This window comes from Melanotaenia boesemani, chromosome 7, assembly GCF_017639745.1.
Source record: "Melanotaenia boesemani isolate fMelBoe1 chromosome 7, fMelBoe1.pri, whole genome shotgun sequence".
Classification (NCBI taxonomy): Eukaryota; Metazoa; Chordata; class Actinopteri; order Atheriniformes; family Melanotaeniidae; genus Melanotaenia; species Melanotaenia boesemani.
The window spans coordinates 34,279,716-34,297,735 of record NC_055688.1 but is presented as its reverse complement, the minus strand read 5'-3'; the positions used below and the strand labels follow the sequence as shown (position 1 = coordinate 34,297,735).

At 39.1% G+C, this 18,020-nt stretch overlaps 1 protein-coding gene across 3 annotated transcripts in view; it reads left to right on the top strand.

Annotated features, from left to right (window-relative positions):
• ppp3cb (protein phosphatase 3, catalytic subunit, beta isozyme) overlaps window positions 1-17,276 on the top strand; it is a 46,197-nt gene extending 28,921 nt beyond the window's left edge. For 2 of the 3 annotated variants that reach the window (XM_041989620.1, XM_041989622.1), the window contains exons 8-14: window positions 2,137-2,231; window positions 2,457-2,582; window positions 7,136-7,213; window positions 7,303-7,387; window positions 8,673-8,770; window positions 10,693-10,740; window positions 14,801-17,276. In XM_041989620.1, coding sequence (XP_041845554.1) covers window positions 2,137-2,231; window positions 2,457-2,582; window positions 7,136-7,213; window positions 7,303-7,387; window positions 8,673-8,770; window positions 10,693-10,740; window positions 14,801-14,979 — 709 coding nt within the window. In that variant the 3' untranslated portion in view covers window positions 14,980-17,276. The remainder of the gene's footprint in view (window positions 1-2,136; window positions 2,232-2,456; window positions 2,583-7,135; window positions 7,214-7,302; window positions 7,388-8,672; window positions 8,771-10,692; window positions 10,741-14,800) is intronic. The other variant, XM_041989623.1, reaches the window with a different exon arrangement.
• The last annotated feature ends 744 nt before the right edge of the window (window positions 17,277-18,020 follow it).

Genomic DNA, 18,020 nt, shown 5'->3' with positions numbered 1-18,020 from the left:
TGTCACCCTCGAACCATGTCATTAGAGTTGTCTCTGTAGATTCGTCTGGCTGAAACCACTGACAGCCAGAACAGAAATTCAGATTAACTATCTTACCTCTTGCAAAGAGCTATGTAAGGTTTGCAGTACAAATAAAACACTTAGAGGCAAAACATCATATACTGACCCACAAATCCATTCCCGCATCTGTTATCTCAGTGAAAATCCTCTAGATCTAATGCAGCAATTAAGGCAGTACTACTCTGATGGTCTAAGTCAGGGCTGTGGTGTTGTGTGAGCTGTTTGGTGAAGCCATTAACAACATTTTCTCTGTCATCCAGACAGCTTGTCTGGGTTCAGGGGTCTGGTGCACTTGCCAAAGGGTGCTCAAAAAAAAAAAAAAAACAATTTTAGTGGGTCATGCTTCTGTGCCTTTACAAGTAAGGTAATGTATTAATGAAGTGTTCATTCAAAACTGCTGATGCTACCTTATGCATAATCAGGGCAAAAGACTTTATAGAATGAAAGAAGCAGCAGCCACAGACAAAACTAAGTAGGTTTTAACCTGAAGAGTGACATAAATTGTGCTCACTGCAGTCACGATGCCTTTGTTGTAATGCACACTGTTCTCCCTCTCACAGTGTAATTCATTAATAAATGTGGGATCTGAAAGCAGACTGAAGCTAACTGAGCAGCATGTTTGTTTCTTTTCTTGAAGCTCAGCTTGTGCTGTTTCTTGTCATTACTAAACTGTTCATCTGTTCAGTAGTTTTTATGTGTTATTTGGTAATTGCCAACAAATCAGAAGACAGTTTAACTTCTTTTTGAATGGAGGCCCCCGTATAGAGAGACCATGAGACTTGAGAGCAGTACAGAAGATCTTTGCACACACTAGGAGTCATCAATCCTTACACATAGCATAACAAAATAACAGGGATAAATTCAGCTAAAAGACTCTACCAAGCACTGGCATCCAAATGAAACACAGTTCAAACCCTAAGCAGTTATATGCAGATGTAAGAAAAACATGAGAACAGTACTGTCTACTTTAGAGCTTCTGCTAATTTCTCCACACAAACAAGGAAAGCAGAGTCTTTGCTGGTTACAAAGACGTCTGTCTCGTCACTGTAGGACAAAACGTTTGTGAACTAGCAGCCAGAATCAGAAATCATGTTTTAATTTTGCTGTGGTGAAAAGTTTGATTGGTTTTATAGTGAAATATTCACTCTTCCTATCATAGACTATCTTGGGCTTCACTCCTTCCCCTGGCTATCCCTGGATTGTCCTGACTGATAGAAACCATTGATAAAACACCTGGAAAACTATTCAGATTCACTTGTGTAGCTTCTACTTTTACACAGTTAATCATCAGACATGACTCATTCCCAGATTAACTGGGCTGCTAACCTCTGGTTTTCACTTACAGTAATGTGTTTGTCCTTTAGCAGGAGATAACTATTTACGTTTTCTACTGTGTTCCAGGTGAATTTACTCTGACACAGTAACACATATCTTGATTCTGACACTTCTGCAGTAATCTCACATGTCTCAGCTTTCTTTTTAGACCCAGATTATACATACATTGTAATTGTGAATATATACTTTATTTATTTTGTTTATAAGTTTGAATGAAGAAGAGGTTAATTGATAGATGGCATGTGGTGGCCAGATGTACAAACATAAAATACAGAACAGTAAAGTTCTGTTTTACACAGTTTAAGTTTAAAACTCTTTTTAATGTCTGCAAAGCCATTTTAATTGACGCTATGTTTATATGTATCAATAACAAATTTATGAGTGAGGTAATTAGTTCATCATGCAGCATCCAGATGCTTTGTATTAATTGAAACCAGACTTTAGGGCTAATCCACAAAATCTGGCCCTAAACAAAACAAAAATAAAAGGTAATCTTTCTTTAAGCATATTTAATCAGACATTGTAGACGTTTAGTACACTGCTCAGCAGCTCATTTTCTCCCACCTCATTGGTGATTTTCCTCTATTTTTATTGGCTTTTAATCATGTGGCTGTCTCGCCTTGAACTAGTCCCCGTCTGGTTTTAAAGACCCCTGAAACAAATCCTCAGTTTTCATCTACAATGCAGTGTCTCATTTGAATAGCTGTAACGTGGGTGGCTTGTTTGTCTCTCTTTGCTCAGATACCGCATGTACAGGAAGAGTCAGACTACAGGTTTCCCCTCCCTCATCACCATCTTCTCTGCTCCCAACTACCTGGATGTCTACAACAACAAAGGTCTGACAGAAAAATGTAGCTATTGTGAACTAAATATATTATTTCTAATCAAAGACTGAACAGGAACATTTGAGAACATTAGTAAGTTTAGCTAACTATGACGTATGCATATATTACATATTTTACATAATTTAACAAAACAATGTTAAATTTTTATTCAGGAAATATTTACTACCTGAACAAATATTAAAGCAGTAATGTCTCCATATCTGTCTATGTGTGCAGCGGCGGTGTTAAAGTATGAGAACAATGTGATGAACATCCGTCAGTTCAACTGCTCTCCTCACCCCTACTGGCTGCCCAACTTCATGGACGTTTTCACGTGGTCGCTGCCTTTCGTGGGAGAAAAAGGTACCATAGAGATTCAACACTGTACGAACAATGATGCAATATTCTACCAAAACCCTCAGAGCCTGGCCAGAGTTTTTAAGTGTTTACTTAGAGGTTTGTTTCACATCAAATATTTGGTATATACTGTGTGTCAGCTGCAGTTTATGGAGTGCCCCTTAAGTAAGTAAGTAAGTAAATGTTTATTTATATAGCACCTTTCAAGATAAAATCACAAAGTGCTTAACAACAAGATAAAACACAGAATAACAGTAATACAGAGATAATAAAAACAAATAAAACTAAGTAAAAGCAAGTTTAAATAGATGTGTACCTTTAAAGGTACAGTGTGAAAAAATGACTGCCATCTGGTGGTAAAGATGTGTATAGCAAGTCTTGAATATCTGTGAGTTGATCCAGTGGCCTCAGGTGCAGCAATGACTACACGACAGGTAACTATTTCAACATTCTGTACATGTGTGCTGTCTTCTTCTATGGTCCTTTTAAGTGCTCTTTCCCAAACTGGGGGGTCCCGTTATGTGTTATCTTGGTTTAAGAACCATTGCTCAAGCAAAGGTGGTACTGCAGTTTTAATTTTTTAGTGGGTTCTCACGTCACACACAGAGTTGTTTGTCCATTCAGAGACACCGTAATAAAAATGTTGGCATAAATATGGCAACTGCTAACCAACTACATAACCTTATAACAGGCCTCATAAAGCTTAGTCTGCCAAGTTTATTAAACAGTTTTCCAAGTGGACAGAAGAGCTCAGTCTGTGGGTTTGTGTATATGTTAATTCAGACAAATGTTTAATATTTTTACTCAGAAAACTTTAAGTTCTGTCACCTTTTTACAGGAAGCTTGTTGCAAAGCAGTTATAATAACAAAGTAATTTAAGAGCACAAGTTATGGCAAGTTTATTTGCACATTTCATGTACAAGACATAGTGCTTTACATAAAACATTAAAGCATTACAGCGGGGGGGGGGGGGGGGGGGGGGGGGCAGAAGAATCATTAAAAAAGTAAGTCCAAACAAACTTATAAGTAGAATAAATAGAAATAAAAGAAACTGAATAAAGACAGAAAGCTAAAGTAAAATAAGATAAAATGCAAGAAATAAAGTTCCAGTGTGAGAATTAACAGTTACTTTGATAAAAGGCAGCAAATAGAAACATTTTTAACCCTGATGTAAAACTGCTGAGTCAGCAGACCTGCAGTTTTCTGGGAGTTTGTTCCACATGTGAGGAACATAAAAGCTAAAACACACAGCTAAAAGCTAAAAACATAAAAGCTGAACGCTGCCTCTCCACGTTCAGTTCTAACTCTGGGAACAGAAAGTAGACGTGACCCTGAAGACCTGGGAGATCTGGTTGCTTCATGACCAACCAGAAGATCCTGAATGGATTTTGGCCCTAAATCATTCAGTGTTTTGTAAACTAACAGCAGGATTTTGAAGTCAATTCTCTGATAGGAAGCCAGTGTAAAGATCTGAGGACTGGAGCTATATAATCTACTTTCTTGGTCTTGGTGAGGACTTGAGCAGCAGCATTCTGGACGAACTGCAGCTGGCTGGTGGACTTTTTAGGGAGATCTGTGAGGACAGTAGTCCATTCTACTTAAGATAAATACATAAACTAGCTTAAATAAATGCTCTAAAATAAATCAGCATAACCTTATTAACGAAATATTTATTTGCGAATTTTTAAACAAAGCACCTAAAGGAAGGGGAGCTGGAGCTCAGGAGGTGAAGCGGTAATCTTTTGTTCACACTGCAGGTCTTATTCCACAAATCCACAAATTTATTTATTTTTTTTCTGCATGGTAGTTAACGTAATTATTTAAATGCAACCTCCATCATGCTTCAGTGTAAACACGGCCCTGAAGTGACCTTCATGCACAGAGACAGCCGAGATGTTACACACAGCACACTGTGTTTATGTAGGGTGACCACCCTCTTTTTATATTTTTACTGAATTTATATTGTCTACATAAAACCATTTTTATTTATTTATTTTTAGCCAATGGTTAAATAAAATGAGGGCTTAAATGTGTGTCTTTCTTTTTGGTGTTTGTCTCTTTTTAATACAATAACCTGATAAATATATACAAACACACAAACACAAGCTTTACATGACATGCAAAGCTCCGTGCTTTGCATGTCATGTTCTGAGCTTCCTATGAATCACCACCATGATTTTTTTTCTGTAGTTCATCCATGAATTTACATTTATGTTTCTATATTTTCTAGCTTTACTAGATGACGGACACCCAGATCTAAAACTCCTGATTCTTCCCCAGTTTGTCAAAGCCATCTGTCAAAAACATAAACCTGGTCTTCACCTCGTCTTATTAAGGTGTGCGTCAAAACTGCGGAGAGTGTGAGGGAGTTTAAACTTTTACTGGGGAAAATTTCGAATGGCTCATCCGAGACTATATGAAAAAGGAGATTTACACACACTTTCTCACAGTTTTGGTGCACAAGATAAAGACAAGGTTATGAAAACACAATGTTATGGTGCGTTTCAGTTTTCTCGTAATCCCGAGCAGCTGAGAGTAGGTGATGGGGCTGGGCGATACTGCACATTTTGATATTGATCCGATACCAAGTAAATCCAGGGCAAGTACTGCAGATACCAGTACTTTTTGCATTAAAATTTCACAATCGTTTAATGATTTTGTCTTTAATTATTGATAATTATTATTATCATAATCACTCACAGTATAAAAGAAAATTGTCAAATAAAACATTTTTATTACCAAACTGAATGGCAGAACTGAAAAATTTAAATTTAACCTTTTTTTAAATTGTAAACAACATAAAATAACAAACAAATTAATAAAATTCCTTTTTATCAAACACAATGGTTTGAGAAAAATAAAGTCAACAGTGCAAATTAGCTAAACAAAAGCAAAACCTAGTATTGATTGGCTCTCATTCACAGTATTTGGCTTTTTGACCCCCAAAGCCCTCTGTAAGAAAAATATCGATATCATCACACTGGTATCGGTTGATACCCATCCTCACCTCTGTGCCGATAACATCGATATTTGGATAGATCCGCCCAGCCCTAGCAGGTGACATCGTTACCAGCTAACGCTCTGTGCAGCTCCCCTCGTTGCTCGTGGTCTGAGTGTGGAGAGCAAAACGCAACGCAAATCTGATGTAAACAGGTGAGATAGATCAAAATCCTGGATGATTTAAGAAATCCAGCCGGACGTGACGTTTGGTCATGCTGTGTTGATGGAGGTAGATGTGGATGCTACGCTTGTTAGCATGCCTGTATCAGTTTCAGAGCTGCTGTGCAGTCAGAGCCAAACAAATTATGATATAATATTGTTCCGCCCGTTGTTTACATTTTAACTTTTAGTTTTCCACGTCCTCTGGCGCAGAATTGTGACGTCTGTCTCACTTCAAGTTGAATGAAATGTTACAGGACTGATCAGAAATGAATCCAATCTTGTACCACATATGAAAGCAGCCTGGGTCGGATTTAGAAAATCAGCTTGTGTTGTTCAGACTGTATAAAAGATCCAGTAAGGTTCACACATGGACAAAAATGTCCTGTCCAGCATCAGAGCAGCAGAATGATGGTCTGGCTGCTGTGTTCTGCATTTTTCAACTTGTCTGTTGTTGATTTTACATATTTATGCTGCACCTGACAAAAGCGTTGGTGGATAAGAAAGGAAAAACTAAACGAAAGAAAGAAAATAAAAGAGAAAAAAAGAGTAAAGAGAGAGAGAAAAAGACAAGGACATACCAGATATAAGGAAACATCAGCTGTTCAGTCTTAGCAGAAAAAAACAGACAACCAGCTGCTGCACCTGTAAAAAAAAAACAAACAAAAACGCCTGCAAAATATTTAAGAAAAAACTAACAATCATCAGAAGCACCAGTAAAAATGATACGCTGTTAAAAAAAAAAGGAAGAAAATCAGTCACAACAACAAAAACATCATGTGGCAGTCTCCGCACACAGGTTAGTAAATAACAGGAGGGATAGTGATTGTGCAAATGCACCGGGATAAGATAAGATCATCTTTATTGATCCCACAGTGGGGAAAGTTCACTGTTCTCAAAAAGAGATAAAACAAAAATTAAATAAAAACAATTAAATGAAAGAAACATCCTGAACATGTCAAAATGAGCTTCAACATTTCAAGTATTCCTCAAGTTGCTTTGAATTAAAGGATGAAATAAATGTTAAAAACAAAATAGAAACATTTTTTAGTTTTTTTACATTAACATGATTTTTTGCAGAATCTAAGTGGATGTCTCAATTTCTTTTTATATCACTACTTTGTTATAAACATATGTAAGAGTAGAATTGACATCTCATGAAATAAGAGGAAAATTACAACCTATTAGATTGTGTATCCGAGTTTAATCTTCCTCATTCTGCTAACTGCTTCGTTCACACTGCTGTGAAGTAACAGTTCTGCAGCAGTTATGTCCACACACACCTCCCTCGTGTGTATTCTGTGTTTAGTGTGATCTGACAAAATACTAATATTATGTAACTGCTACAAAACAATCGTCCTTTGTGTTTAAAAGTGTGTTTCTCTGCTTCTTTGTGGCAGTGACGGAGATGCTAGTCAATGTTTTGAGTATCTGCTCCGACGATGAGCTCATGAACGACGGAGACGAGATCTACGATGGTGAGAAGCGCTGATGGAGTGAACACTCGTCCAGGGTTTTTGGACATTTGTTGTTTTTATGTCTGAGCTTGTGTTTGACTTTGTTACAGCCAGCGCAGCAGCAGCGAGGAAAGAGGTGATCAAAAACAAGATCCGCGCCATTGGGAAGATGGCCAAAATGTTCTCTGTTTTACGGTGGGTTAAGTCTTATTTATCTGTGCGTACACAGTATTTTATCCTCTGTGCACGAGACCTCTAAATCAAGCACCAATTATAAAATATATTTATTAAATCCTATTGTTTCTTTAAAAAGACATTTTGGTCTCTGGTTCAGTGCCCCACTTGTGGGGGTGTGATCATCATTTGATAATGGAGGAAAGTTCAGTTTCCATGTTTTACAACTACAATGATAATTCAATTTCTTTTGCTGGTGTCATGTTTCTGTTGTTAAAAATAAAGTTTTTCTTTAATATCAAAGTCTTGCAGCCTCTAGCGCAGGGATCCTCTCTCCTGGTCCTTGAGGTTTTAGAAGTTTCCTGCTGCAACTCATCCGACTCAAAGCAGTGGGTAATAAGCAGACACGTGCAGAGCTTGACATCAAACTCTGCTCATGTCTAAATCTGAATCAGGTGTGTTGCAGCTGAGAAAACCTGCAGGACACCGACCCTCAAGGACCAGTACTGAGGATCGCTGCTCTAAAGGATCCTGCATGGAAAAGTGGATGGAAAGAGATTCCAGAGACACCAGCAGCTTCCAGTACCTGTTTGCTGCTCATCAGTAGCTACATGTACATGGACAAATATTTCTTCTTTTTACCGTCAAGATGCTCCGTAATCCTTACCTCTTTCAGTTTCTAATAAAAATGTATCTGCTGCAGCCCTATTCTGTTATGCTGAAGCCTTTTTTCAAGTCTTCCCTGAAACTTACTGACATAGCTCAAACATGCACAGAAACAGCACACCCCACAGAAATGCTCATGGTTATTATTTCCTGATGATCTGATTGTGAACAGGTTCAACATACCCCTCTTGATCTGTTTCTTTCTGATCGAGGCTGATGGAATAAGTGGAGGTGTTTACATGATGCATTTTTATTCCAGCTGGATGTACTGAAGTTTAAAGATCAAAATGAAAATCTCCATGTAAACACAGCTACTGGCTTCTAACAGCTGCTCTCTGAAAACCATGCTTTTCCCTGGCAGAGACTTTCCTTGATATCTAAAAATGCTCTTTCTTCTTTAACTTCTGCAGAAATTAGATGTCACCAGATCCCTTTTCTCTTTCTTTGCTCTCATATTGAGTTTGTTTTGTAACACACCAACATGTGTTGGTGTGTGTGCAGGTGCACAGTTCAGGGAAGTGTATAATTCTCTGACTTTCTCTCCCTTCCCACCTGCTATCTTTCGCTCTTTTTTTTTTATTTTTTAAATCCACACACATCTGTCTCCCACACACTCTCGCTGTCTCTGGCTGTTTCTCAGGGAGGAAAGCGAGAACGTCTTGACCCTGAAAGGACTGACTCCTACAGGCATGCTGCCCAGCGGAGTGCTGTCTGGGGGCAAGCAGACCCTGCAGAGCGGTGAGTGTTGCACAAACTTGCACTACCCAGAACACACCTTAAGAAACAAAGATGTGGAAAAAAAGCACCACAAGAACACATGGACAGTTTAAATACCGCCTTTGGATCATCCTCCGGTTCCTTTCTGGCCTTTCTTCTCCCGTTCTGCTGTTTCTCTCCTCCTCATCCTTCTGCCTCACTGACTCACTCACTCTCTCCACCTCACCTAACCAGCGCCGAGGATACTAACAGCCTGCTGGTTGTGTTTGTGGATGTGAATGCAAGAGTGTGAGAGAGACCCTAAGAGTCAGAAAATGAAAGTAGGCAGCAGAATTACAGAAACTTACAAACAAAAGCAAGAAGACTTGCAAGTAAACTGTGTGTAAATGTGTGTGCGTGTGAGAGAGAACGCGGTAAAGCTAACACAAGCTGCTGCTAACACCAGATGCACTTCCAAAGCTGCCATGACGCTCTGAGGGCCTCACACGTTTAAAGCCTGAAACATGCCCCCAGGTCTGTCAGTTTACAAGCATCGGGTTTAGAGCATTTACCCAAACGACAAGTTAAAAAAATACCAAGAATTTGTCTGCTTAGTCAAGATCTGAATCAAAGGCTACCAGCTGGACTGCAGTTGCACCTCCAGAGGATTACATACTGAGTTTTTAGGCCAGCCTCCTGTCATGTTTAAGGAGGTGGTTCTAATCTTTGTACACATATTTTTAACCCTTAAAACTCCAAGCCATTTTTTGCTATTTAAAAATGCATCTAGAAGTTCAGCTCTTTTAATCCCAGTCTGCATGCAGACACGATGTTTTCAGGACTCAGTTGTCAGATCATGAAGCTATAATGATGAAAAATGAATGTATCAATAGATATAGCAGCATAAAGGCCGACCAGAAGAAGAAAGCAGAACAGAACTTTGTAGAAATAACACACAGATCAACAGTGACCAAGCTTTTTCTCATCTGCATCATTCTCTCTTGGCTTTCAGGAGAAAAAATATTGTTATTGAAACAAACACAACAGAAACTATTTCCACTTTTTCCTTCTTTGCAGTTATTTCTTCTACTATTTACCTGCTATCCTCACTAAACCAACTCCAGCTCAGCCCATTTTTGGCTTTATTCCAGCCATAGAGGAGCATTATTTTTCTTCTTTTCAGACACATAGAACTTGGTGTTAACTTGTTGATCTTTGGCTGCTCCTGATTGGACATTACCATCAATTTAAAGTATTTAATTCTTCATAAGTTTAAGAGTAAGTGACTTTATCATAATTTCCAGGTCTAAAAACAGGTCTCTTAGCAATATAGTAGCAATAGAGAATTTTTTTATTGTAAACTGTGATAAATAATGGAGCTACAATGGATCCCTCATTGTGGATTTACCATGTAGAGTCTCTGAATAACCACTAAATTTTGTGGCTGGATTGTAAACATCCTGGACAGGAAATATATGTTTTGGAAACTTCTGTAGATAAACTTAAGGGTAAACTATCGATCACGATTTACCCCACACACTACAGTTCCTGAGAAAATGTTAACAATATAAGCGATAGAGTTCAGGGGTGCCAGTGATCCAGTGGAGTTTTAAGGGTTAATCAAACATTAACATTAACCTGATTCATTAATAATTATCTTTTCTTTTCTTTCTTGTTTTCTGTTAAATTGTTGCACAGGAAAATTGTTCTTTTTTTTTTTTTTTTTTTTAACTTTTTCCATGTGTTGACAACATTCTTAGCCGAGAGCTGCGATCACTCATACACTTCTTCTTTGCATCCTGAGGCAAAGATGTTAATGCATATCTGCACAGAAGCATGTTTCAGCCTTCACCTCGTTTTCCTTCTCCTTCTTCTTTCTTTGTACTTCATCTTCTCTCTCGGATTCTGTCTTCTTCTCTCTCTTCCTGTCCTTCTTTTTCTTTCTTCTTTTGCCCATCCTTCAGCTACCATTGAGGCCATAGAAGCAATCGAGACAGTTAAGGACCCCGAAGGTAAAATCACTCTCATTCCACTGTGTGTGTGCGTGTGAATGTGCGTGGTTTGGCTGCTCTCTCAGCCACCATGCTCATGAGGTCATAGATTTTCTTCACCCACGATACACTGAGCTCTTCTAACCGCATCAGCGCTCAAATCAAAGCCTTAAACCGCTGCATGCTGAAGCCACCACATGAAACACAAACACACACAAACTTTTCTCTTTCCTTCTCTCGGGAAACAGAAAAAAAACCATGACAGTGTCTCGCCTGTACACACAACAACCTTTATTTACATCCCTCTCAAATGTAACACACAAGAAGGATTTCCTTAGAAAACACACACACACATATAGAGCAGAAGAGCAGGGCTGTGGGTGGGAGTGGGTGTTGTAATGCTGGGTCGGATTAGTCAGATGTTTTACTGCGTTGTGTTACAGTCTTTTTCTTATATTTAGTAGGTGCTGTAGTCCTGTAATCAACAAACATGCAATCAATCTGTTTCTGTTCAAGCTATGGCAGAACAAGAGTCACCCTGTGATGATCATTACAAATGAATGTGCTGGGTTTATTCTACAAACCAATTGAAACACTTTATTTGTGGAAAACTCAGCTTCTCAGAGGGCTTTCGGCCTCCTTCAGCGAATGAGCACATGACTGAAGCACAGAAGAAAAGTCTGGCCATACCATGCAGAGCCGGCCCAAAGCATAAGTGAACTAAACGGCCACTTGGGGCCCTGACGTCAACCGGGGGCACATTGTGCTTGAAATGCCAAGATACCTTGATTTAAAATAAATTGATAAATAATAATAATAAAAAACACACAAATACATAGTTGAATCGTTTGAATAAAATTTGTAATACACAAAAAACCTTGATTTGTACTTTTTTAATCTGTTTAAATCATTTAAAATTCACAATTTCATGGTTAGCTTCAGTTTTAAGCTATTTTGTAGAGGAAGATTGTATTTTTACAGACTTTTGCGCCTCTGTTCCAAATTTTAAGAAGAATGGAAGTTAAACTGGTTAACTTGTTTACTCTAAATTAATCTTCTCTTGTTTGCTGATGTTTTCAATAACTTTTAATTACACATTCAACATGACATTAATTAATTAATACCAGGCCATTTTTCAGAATGTGCCACCCCAGTAAAGTAAAAAACCACATAGTGACACCAGTATGATGTAAGCGAACTACGACTAATGTGTGTTACATTTAGAAATGATCTGGTATCAGTCAAAGTTAAGCACTGGTGGTACTGAGGTGGGAGGGAGGGGGGCAAACCAAATCCCCATAAAGGCTTAGGTCGGCCCTGATATGATGTGACAAGGCGCTGGGTCACTGCTTATTTCATGTCGTGGTACATGAGTCTTCTGCTGAAGGAGCCCAGTGAATATATTTGAAACATCTCTGAAAAGTTGATGTTGAGTTTGAAATATGCCACAAATATGTGTCCCCCATGTCAAAGAGTGAATATGCAGGCTTCAGACCTACTTGCACTTCACTGGAAAGGCAGTTCAAACTGAAGCCAGGACGGGTATTCCGGGTTCGCCTGTGCTACTGAACAGATTGTTGTCATGCTGTTTGTGTTTAGTGAAGTTTACCCTGTGTACACAGACGTAGGTATTTGTCTGCACGCTTTAGTTAATCGTACTGCTTTGTGTTTAGTGCTGTCGTTGGCTTTCTTGAACCACAGTCCATAATTTGTTCATGCTAATAAATTATGGGTATTCCTTGTGCTATGTTTTTGCTGTTATGTAATATGATTAATAGTTAGTATAAGATGTGTGTCATACAGGGATTTACTGTTTCTGGAAATATTGCAAAATTATTGACTGTCGCTGTTGTTCAAAAGGGGTGTTGGTCTCTCCAGATGGACCACCTCTTTGGCTTCGGAGAATCTGCCAGTGCAGAGACCCCTGTTCAGCTGATTATACAGCTTCAATTTGTATCATGTTTACTTTTCTTAAACGTAGTTTTGTGACTACTTTACAATAAATAGGCATTTATCAGTTGATGAATTTTAGTTTACAAGGGCACTCCAATGATTTAGCAGAGACATTTTACAAAGTTTAAAGACAGATTAAAGAAAGCGTTGTGTTTTTTCCCCCACTCCCTTTTTTTCAGTGCACTACATAGCTCTGTGCATGTAAACACTGCAGAGTAACAAAGCTTAACTCCACATCAAAAGAAGTTGTCTTCCAGAGAAGATTCTGCTCCAGAACTCCCTGTAATGCTTCCTTTGCAGTGCAGGGTTGTTAGCACCCGTTACTTGCTATAATATACATTTGCATAGTGGCTGCCTCATAATTAATTTGGTACACCATTGACAAACATCATTACATCATCATGAAAAAGGGCATACCTGCTTTAACAAGACAATTAAGTTCTCTAACCTTGGCAGTCCTGGCCCGTTTATCCCCTCAGTGATTGCTACAACAAAACAGAATTGAAGATACATTCACTAACAGCCTCTCAGGAAACAAGGCTTTGAGCAACAAGAGGTGGAAGCATTATATTGTAGCAGTTATACTGTTGCCACTCCAGCAGTCCAGTGTGCAGCACCCTCATTAAAAATCAATGTCCACACTCGTGTTGTTGCCCCTGTAATGTTGACTGATGGAGTGGAGACTGCAGGTAATTTTATGTAGGCCTGAATGCAGATGGAACTTTTTTTTCCCCTCTAGATTTAAAAGCCAGATGTTTGCAGGTGTTAACTGATTTATTTTACTCATGGAAAACAGGCTAAAGAAAAACACACCTGCCTGACCCAGCAGACTTGGGCTGTGAGCAATCGTTTACCAAAATAAATGAATAAATCTAACTTGTGCATAAGTTGAGCTTCCATTACTAAACCCATTACAAAATACTTGTTAACATGGGGCAGCATTACATTTTGCCTGCTTAGAAAATCTTTCTCCCTATTTTCCCCAATTAAGACAGAAAGATCTTTTGTAAATACAAATAAATTATATAGTAGCTTAATATTCGATCTTGAAGTAAGAAGTACAGACAAAACAACAAGCTGTGTGCTATTTTTTTCCCATTCATGTGCCAATTGTTTTTAAAAAACAAAGTTAATGACTTTCTTTTTCACAAGGACACGGTTCACTGACTCATCAGTATCAGTTACAGCACTTCCCGTAAAACCACACATTGTCAGCACAGAGTGAGTCAAGTAGTGAGCTTCATTTGTATATAAAACACAAACTGATTCACCGAAGACAGAAGCTGACTTAGTGGGTTTCCTGTCTAACAGCTAATGGTGCAGACATGAGACTGCATCAATCCTCTCATCTATGAGTATTTCCCAAAATGTTGACCCCTTATTTAAACGTTTGTCATGGTGGTGGATATGTTTGAACATAACTGGTACTAAAACGAATTTGAGAAATCAGTGGAGTGCCCTTTTCAGGATTTACTTTATTAACTAAATACACAGCAGAGAAATGAAGCTGAACATCATCAGAAAAAACAATCTAATTAATGTAAAAATACATTAATTAGCAGATTGGTACATTTTATTTAAAAATAATGGTGTTTTTTAACAAATGCCTGACTGTCAAAACTCACCAGAAATACGTTTTTAAGGACTTCTGACTTACTGCTTCTCTGCAGCTGTGCTTCCATATTCTGTCTCCTAATGGCTTAATCTACCAGGTGTCTCAGACTACTGATCTAGGATCAATGGCCACGTTGTACTGACACACCCACTGTGAGCCCAGGTCAAACTAATCCTAGCTCAGCATTCAGACAACAGATGGAACACCTGCTGATGTGTTTGGATTTAGATGTTAGAACTGTGTGGATGTGATTATTTGACAGAATTTTGTTTATCCAAACCCAAAATGACCCTGAGCATAAATGCAGTGAAAGTAATTTAAAAGGTTAGAGAAGAATGAAATTCTTTAGAGGAATGGGAGCATTCCCTTCTCATAAATGAATAAAATATGGTTTAGAATATAAGCCCCGAAGATTTGGACACACAAAATTCTGCTAACTTTTTTGGTGAAATATTAACTCTGCATGCCTGTATGTATGCTTGTGTGTGCGTGTTTGTTTGCCTGTCTCTGCAGCCATCCGAGGCTTTTCCCCGCAGCATCGGATCAGCAGTTTTGAGGAGGCCAAAGGTCTGGACCGGATCAACGAAAGGATGCCTCCCCGACGTGACGCCGTCAACAGCGTGGGCCTGTCGATGGGCCGCATGAACATGGGAGAGCCCAATGGGACCGACAGCAACAGTAATATACAGTGATGGACAGAATACTCCCACATGCCCAAACCCATACCTGCAATTACAACAATATGGTACCATACTTATAGATACGTGTACATAGGCATATACAGTATATCACACATAAACACAGAGTTTCATACACCTCAAAGGCTGCACACGACATAACACTCATGCATTCACATACAAACACACACACACATCATTACCTACCCCATTTCCCTTTGCCCTGAGCTGTTATGTAAAGGCATGAGCATACCCGGACTTTACCACCAAAGGCTGAGTCTCTTACTAAACCGATCGGCCCTACTCTTAAGAACTGCAACTCCCATGTACCTGCACAACAACTGGATAGAAACTCCTAAAACAACCCCTCCCCCCCCATGCCGAACAAGAAGAGCTGCAGTTCATCATGAGCGTTGGGGGATACCCAGTGGGTAGACGTGTCAGCATGATGTGCCTGTGTTGGTGGTTTGTGCTGTTTGGGGTCGTGTTGGACTGGGTGAAATGTGGGGTGGCAATCAGGCTCAATGCATTTAAGGTCATTTCTTTTTTTTAATATTCTGTTTGTATCCTAAAGTACAAACTTAGGTTGATTTCAAAGAGTTGTGGATATACCTGCGTGTGGCGTACACACGCTTCAACACGTAAGTGTCTGTGCGGTTATTAATGAAAAAGTGCTTTTGTTTGCCAACGCAAGCAGCTCGCGCCAACACTGAGAAAGTTTTTGATGGGGTGGCGCATCCAGAGATTTGGGGGGTGTAATCTCAGCTGCAATCTAATCTGAGCCCTCGCTGTCCTTTTCTTCTGCAGATGAGATTCTTATTTGCTTTTGTAGCACTACACCGCACCCATTCTCCACTTGAAGTCAAGTGATCCCCCACCTCCAAAACCTGGTTCCTGGCCAGTCAGCTCTCTGGAAAGGCTTGAGACTGGGTCTAGATCACATGTGAGGAGCCCCCCCCCCCCCCCCCCCCCCCCCCCCCCATCCCCACCCGGCTGGTTGTGTGTGTAAATAGGATACATAGAGAAGTTTAATTGCACATCTGATGCATTTGATCACAGGATGCAAGATGCAATATAGCAGAAGTCGGATGCTTTATGTATGTGAGGGAGTAAAAATGTGAAGTTATGCTCTTCATTCTCTTTCTACATCCTCCTCTTCCCGTGTTGCTGCCTGCCACCAAAACGCAGTGAAGGCTGGGAATCGCTGGCCTGAAAAAAGCAGGAAATGATATTTCACAGAGGAAACAGACTCTTCTGGTGAAAGCAGCAGCCAAGACAACAAGAAGAAGTCAGATGGAAAAAAAAGGTCTTTGTAAAGCATTTATATTAACGCATCAGTGCATGCAAAGTTAAGTTCTTTGATAATAATGTGAAGATTATATTTGTGCTCTGTGTTTCACTATAGTAGGAATTTTTTTCTTCTTTTTCTGGCTAATATAAATCAACTGAGGTATAATGAATCATTGGTTTTGTACATAATGTTAATTTTAATTTATTTTTTCTATTCATCTTTGTTGTTTTTTTCTTCTTTTCGACACATTTACTTTCTTCTGTCTCAGCCCTCGTTTTTCGGTTTCTTTCGACGCTGTACAGAATGACGGTACGCTTCTACTCAAAGTGTCGAGTCCACGTTCTCTCCTCTCTTCTTTGTCAATGTACAGGAGTTGTTTTTATTGATAAATATAAATAATGTTAAACGAATATTGAACTAGCATTGATGAATGACCATACTATATACAAAGGCACAGGCATTCAGGCAGCCCAAAGCATGATTGCATGGTTAAAGTTTGCGCTGTTCAAAGCCAAAAGCAGCAGACACATTTTAACAGAAGAGCCGGTGTGTTGCCGCCACAATTTAAAGGAAAACGTGTACTCTCTCTGATCATAATTCTTGATGATTCCTCTTGTTATTTGATATTTATGATTCTATGATTATTATGATTATATTTATTATGGACATTATTCTTAATATTTAAGCTCTCTTTCTGCTGATTGCTCTTCATGTTGCGTTGCTCCTCGGTTGATCTTGTGCTTCTTTGGGAAAGGTGAACCCCCCTGGGAGACCCTGTGCCATAGAAATTGTGCCACGGCTCTTTCTTTCTTTCTTTCTTTCTTTCTTTCTTTCTTTCTTTCTTTCTTTCTTTCTTTCTTTCTTTCTTTCTCTTTCTTTCTCTCCCGCTCTCTCTCGCTCTCTCTCTCTCTCTCTCTCTCTCTCTCTCTTTCTGTATTGACTCCCCAGTCACTAACACTGTAAGCATGCCCCATGGGACGATCCACTTTTTTACTCTTGAATAAAATATGCATGAACCTTTGGTATGGATACTGAGTCTTTATTTCCTTACCTCTGAGTATGGATACACGCTACACATACACCTACACACACATATGAACTGTAATGCAAAAGGTTTATCCTGATCAACTCTAGCTAAAACCTACTGGGCTGGTTATGCAACTGCTTAATGTGGGAAGTGGAAATCCGTTCTGAGGAATGTTCAGCAGTCAAACTGAAAGATAGATATGTTACACAATGAAAATATTCAGCATATATACAATGACTGTATTGTTATTTACACTCACTGACCACTTCATTAGAAAACCTTGATAGTATCTGGTTGGTTCCCTTCATTCTTGGTGTGATGGAGTTTGAGCACACATTCACTAAAAAGTAAAGCAAGCAAGTGAGAGAGGAGACAGAATTTTCTAATTTTTTGGGCCTCATACACAGACTATGAGGACACATATGACTGTTAAAAAACCTTTAGAAAATGTATTTTGCATAATATGGGACCTTTAATCAACGTGGACATGCAACTGTGAAGTCTTCATAAAACTGAATGGTGCACCAGAGGAATCTAAAGTGCTTGTCATTAGAAATGAGGAAGAGTTGGACAAGTACTCGTAGGGAGTAACACAACAAGTAATACAAATGTCAATTGTAAAGAACTTCTGAGTAATTTAACTGATGTTTGGACCTGAACAACATATATGTCCATATAAGTCCATGGACCTCCCATCCTCTTCGGCCATGGACCTTTCCTGGATCAGCTCCCAAGGTC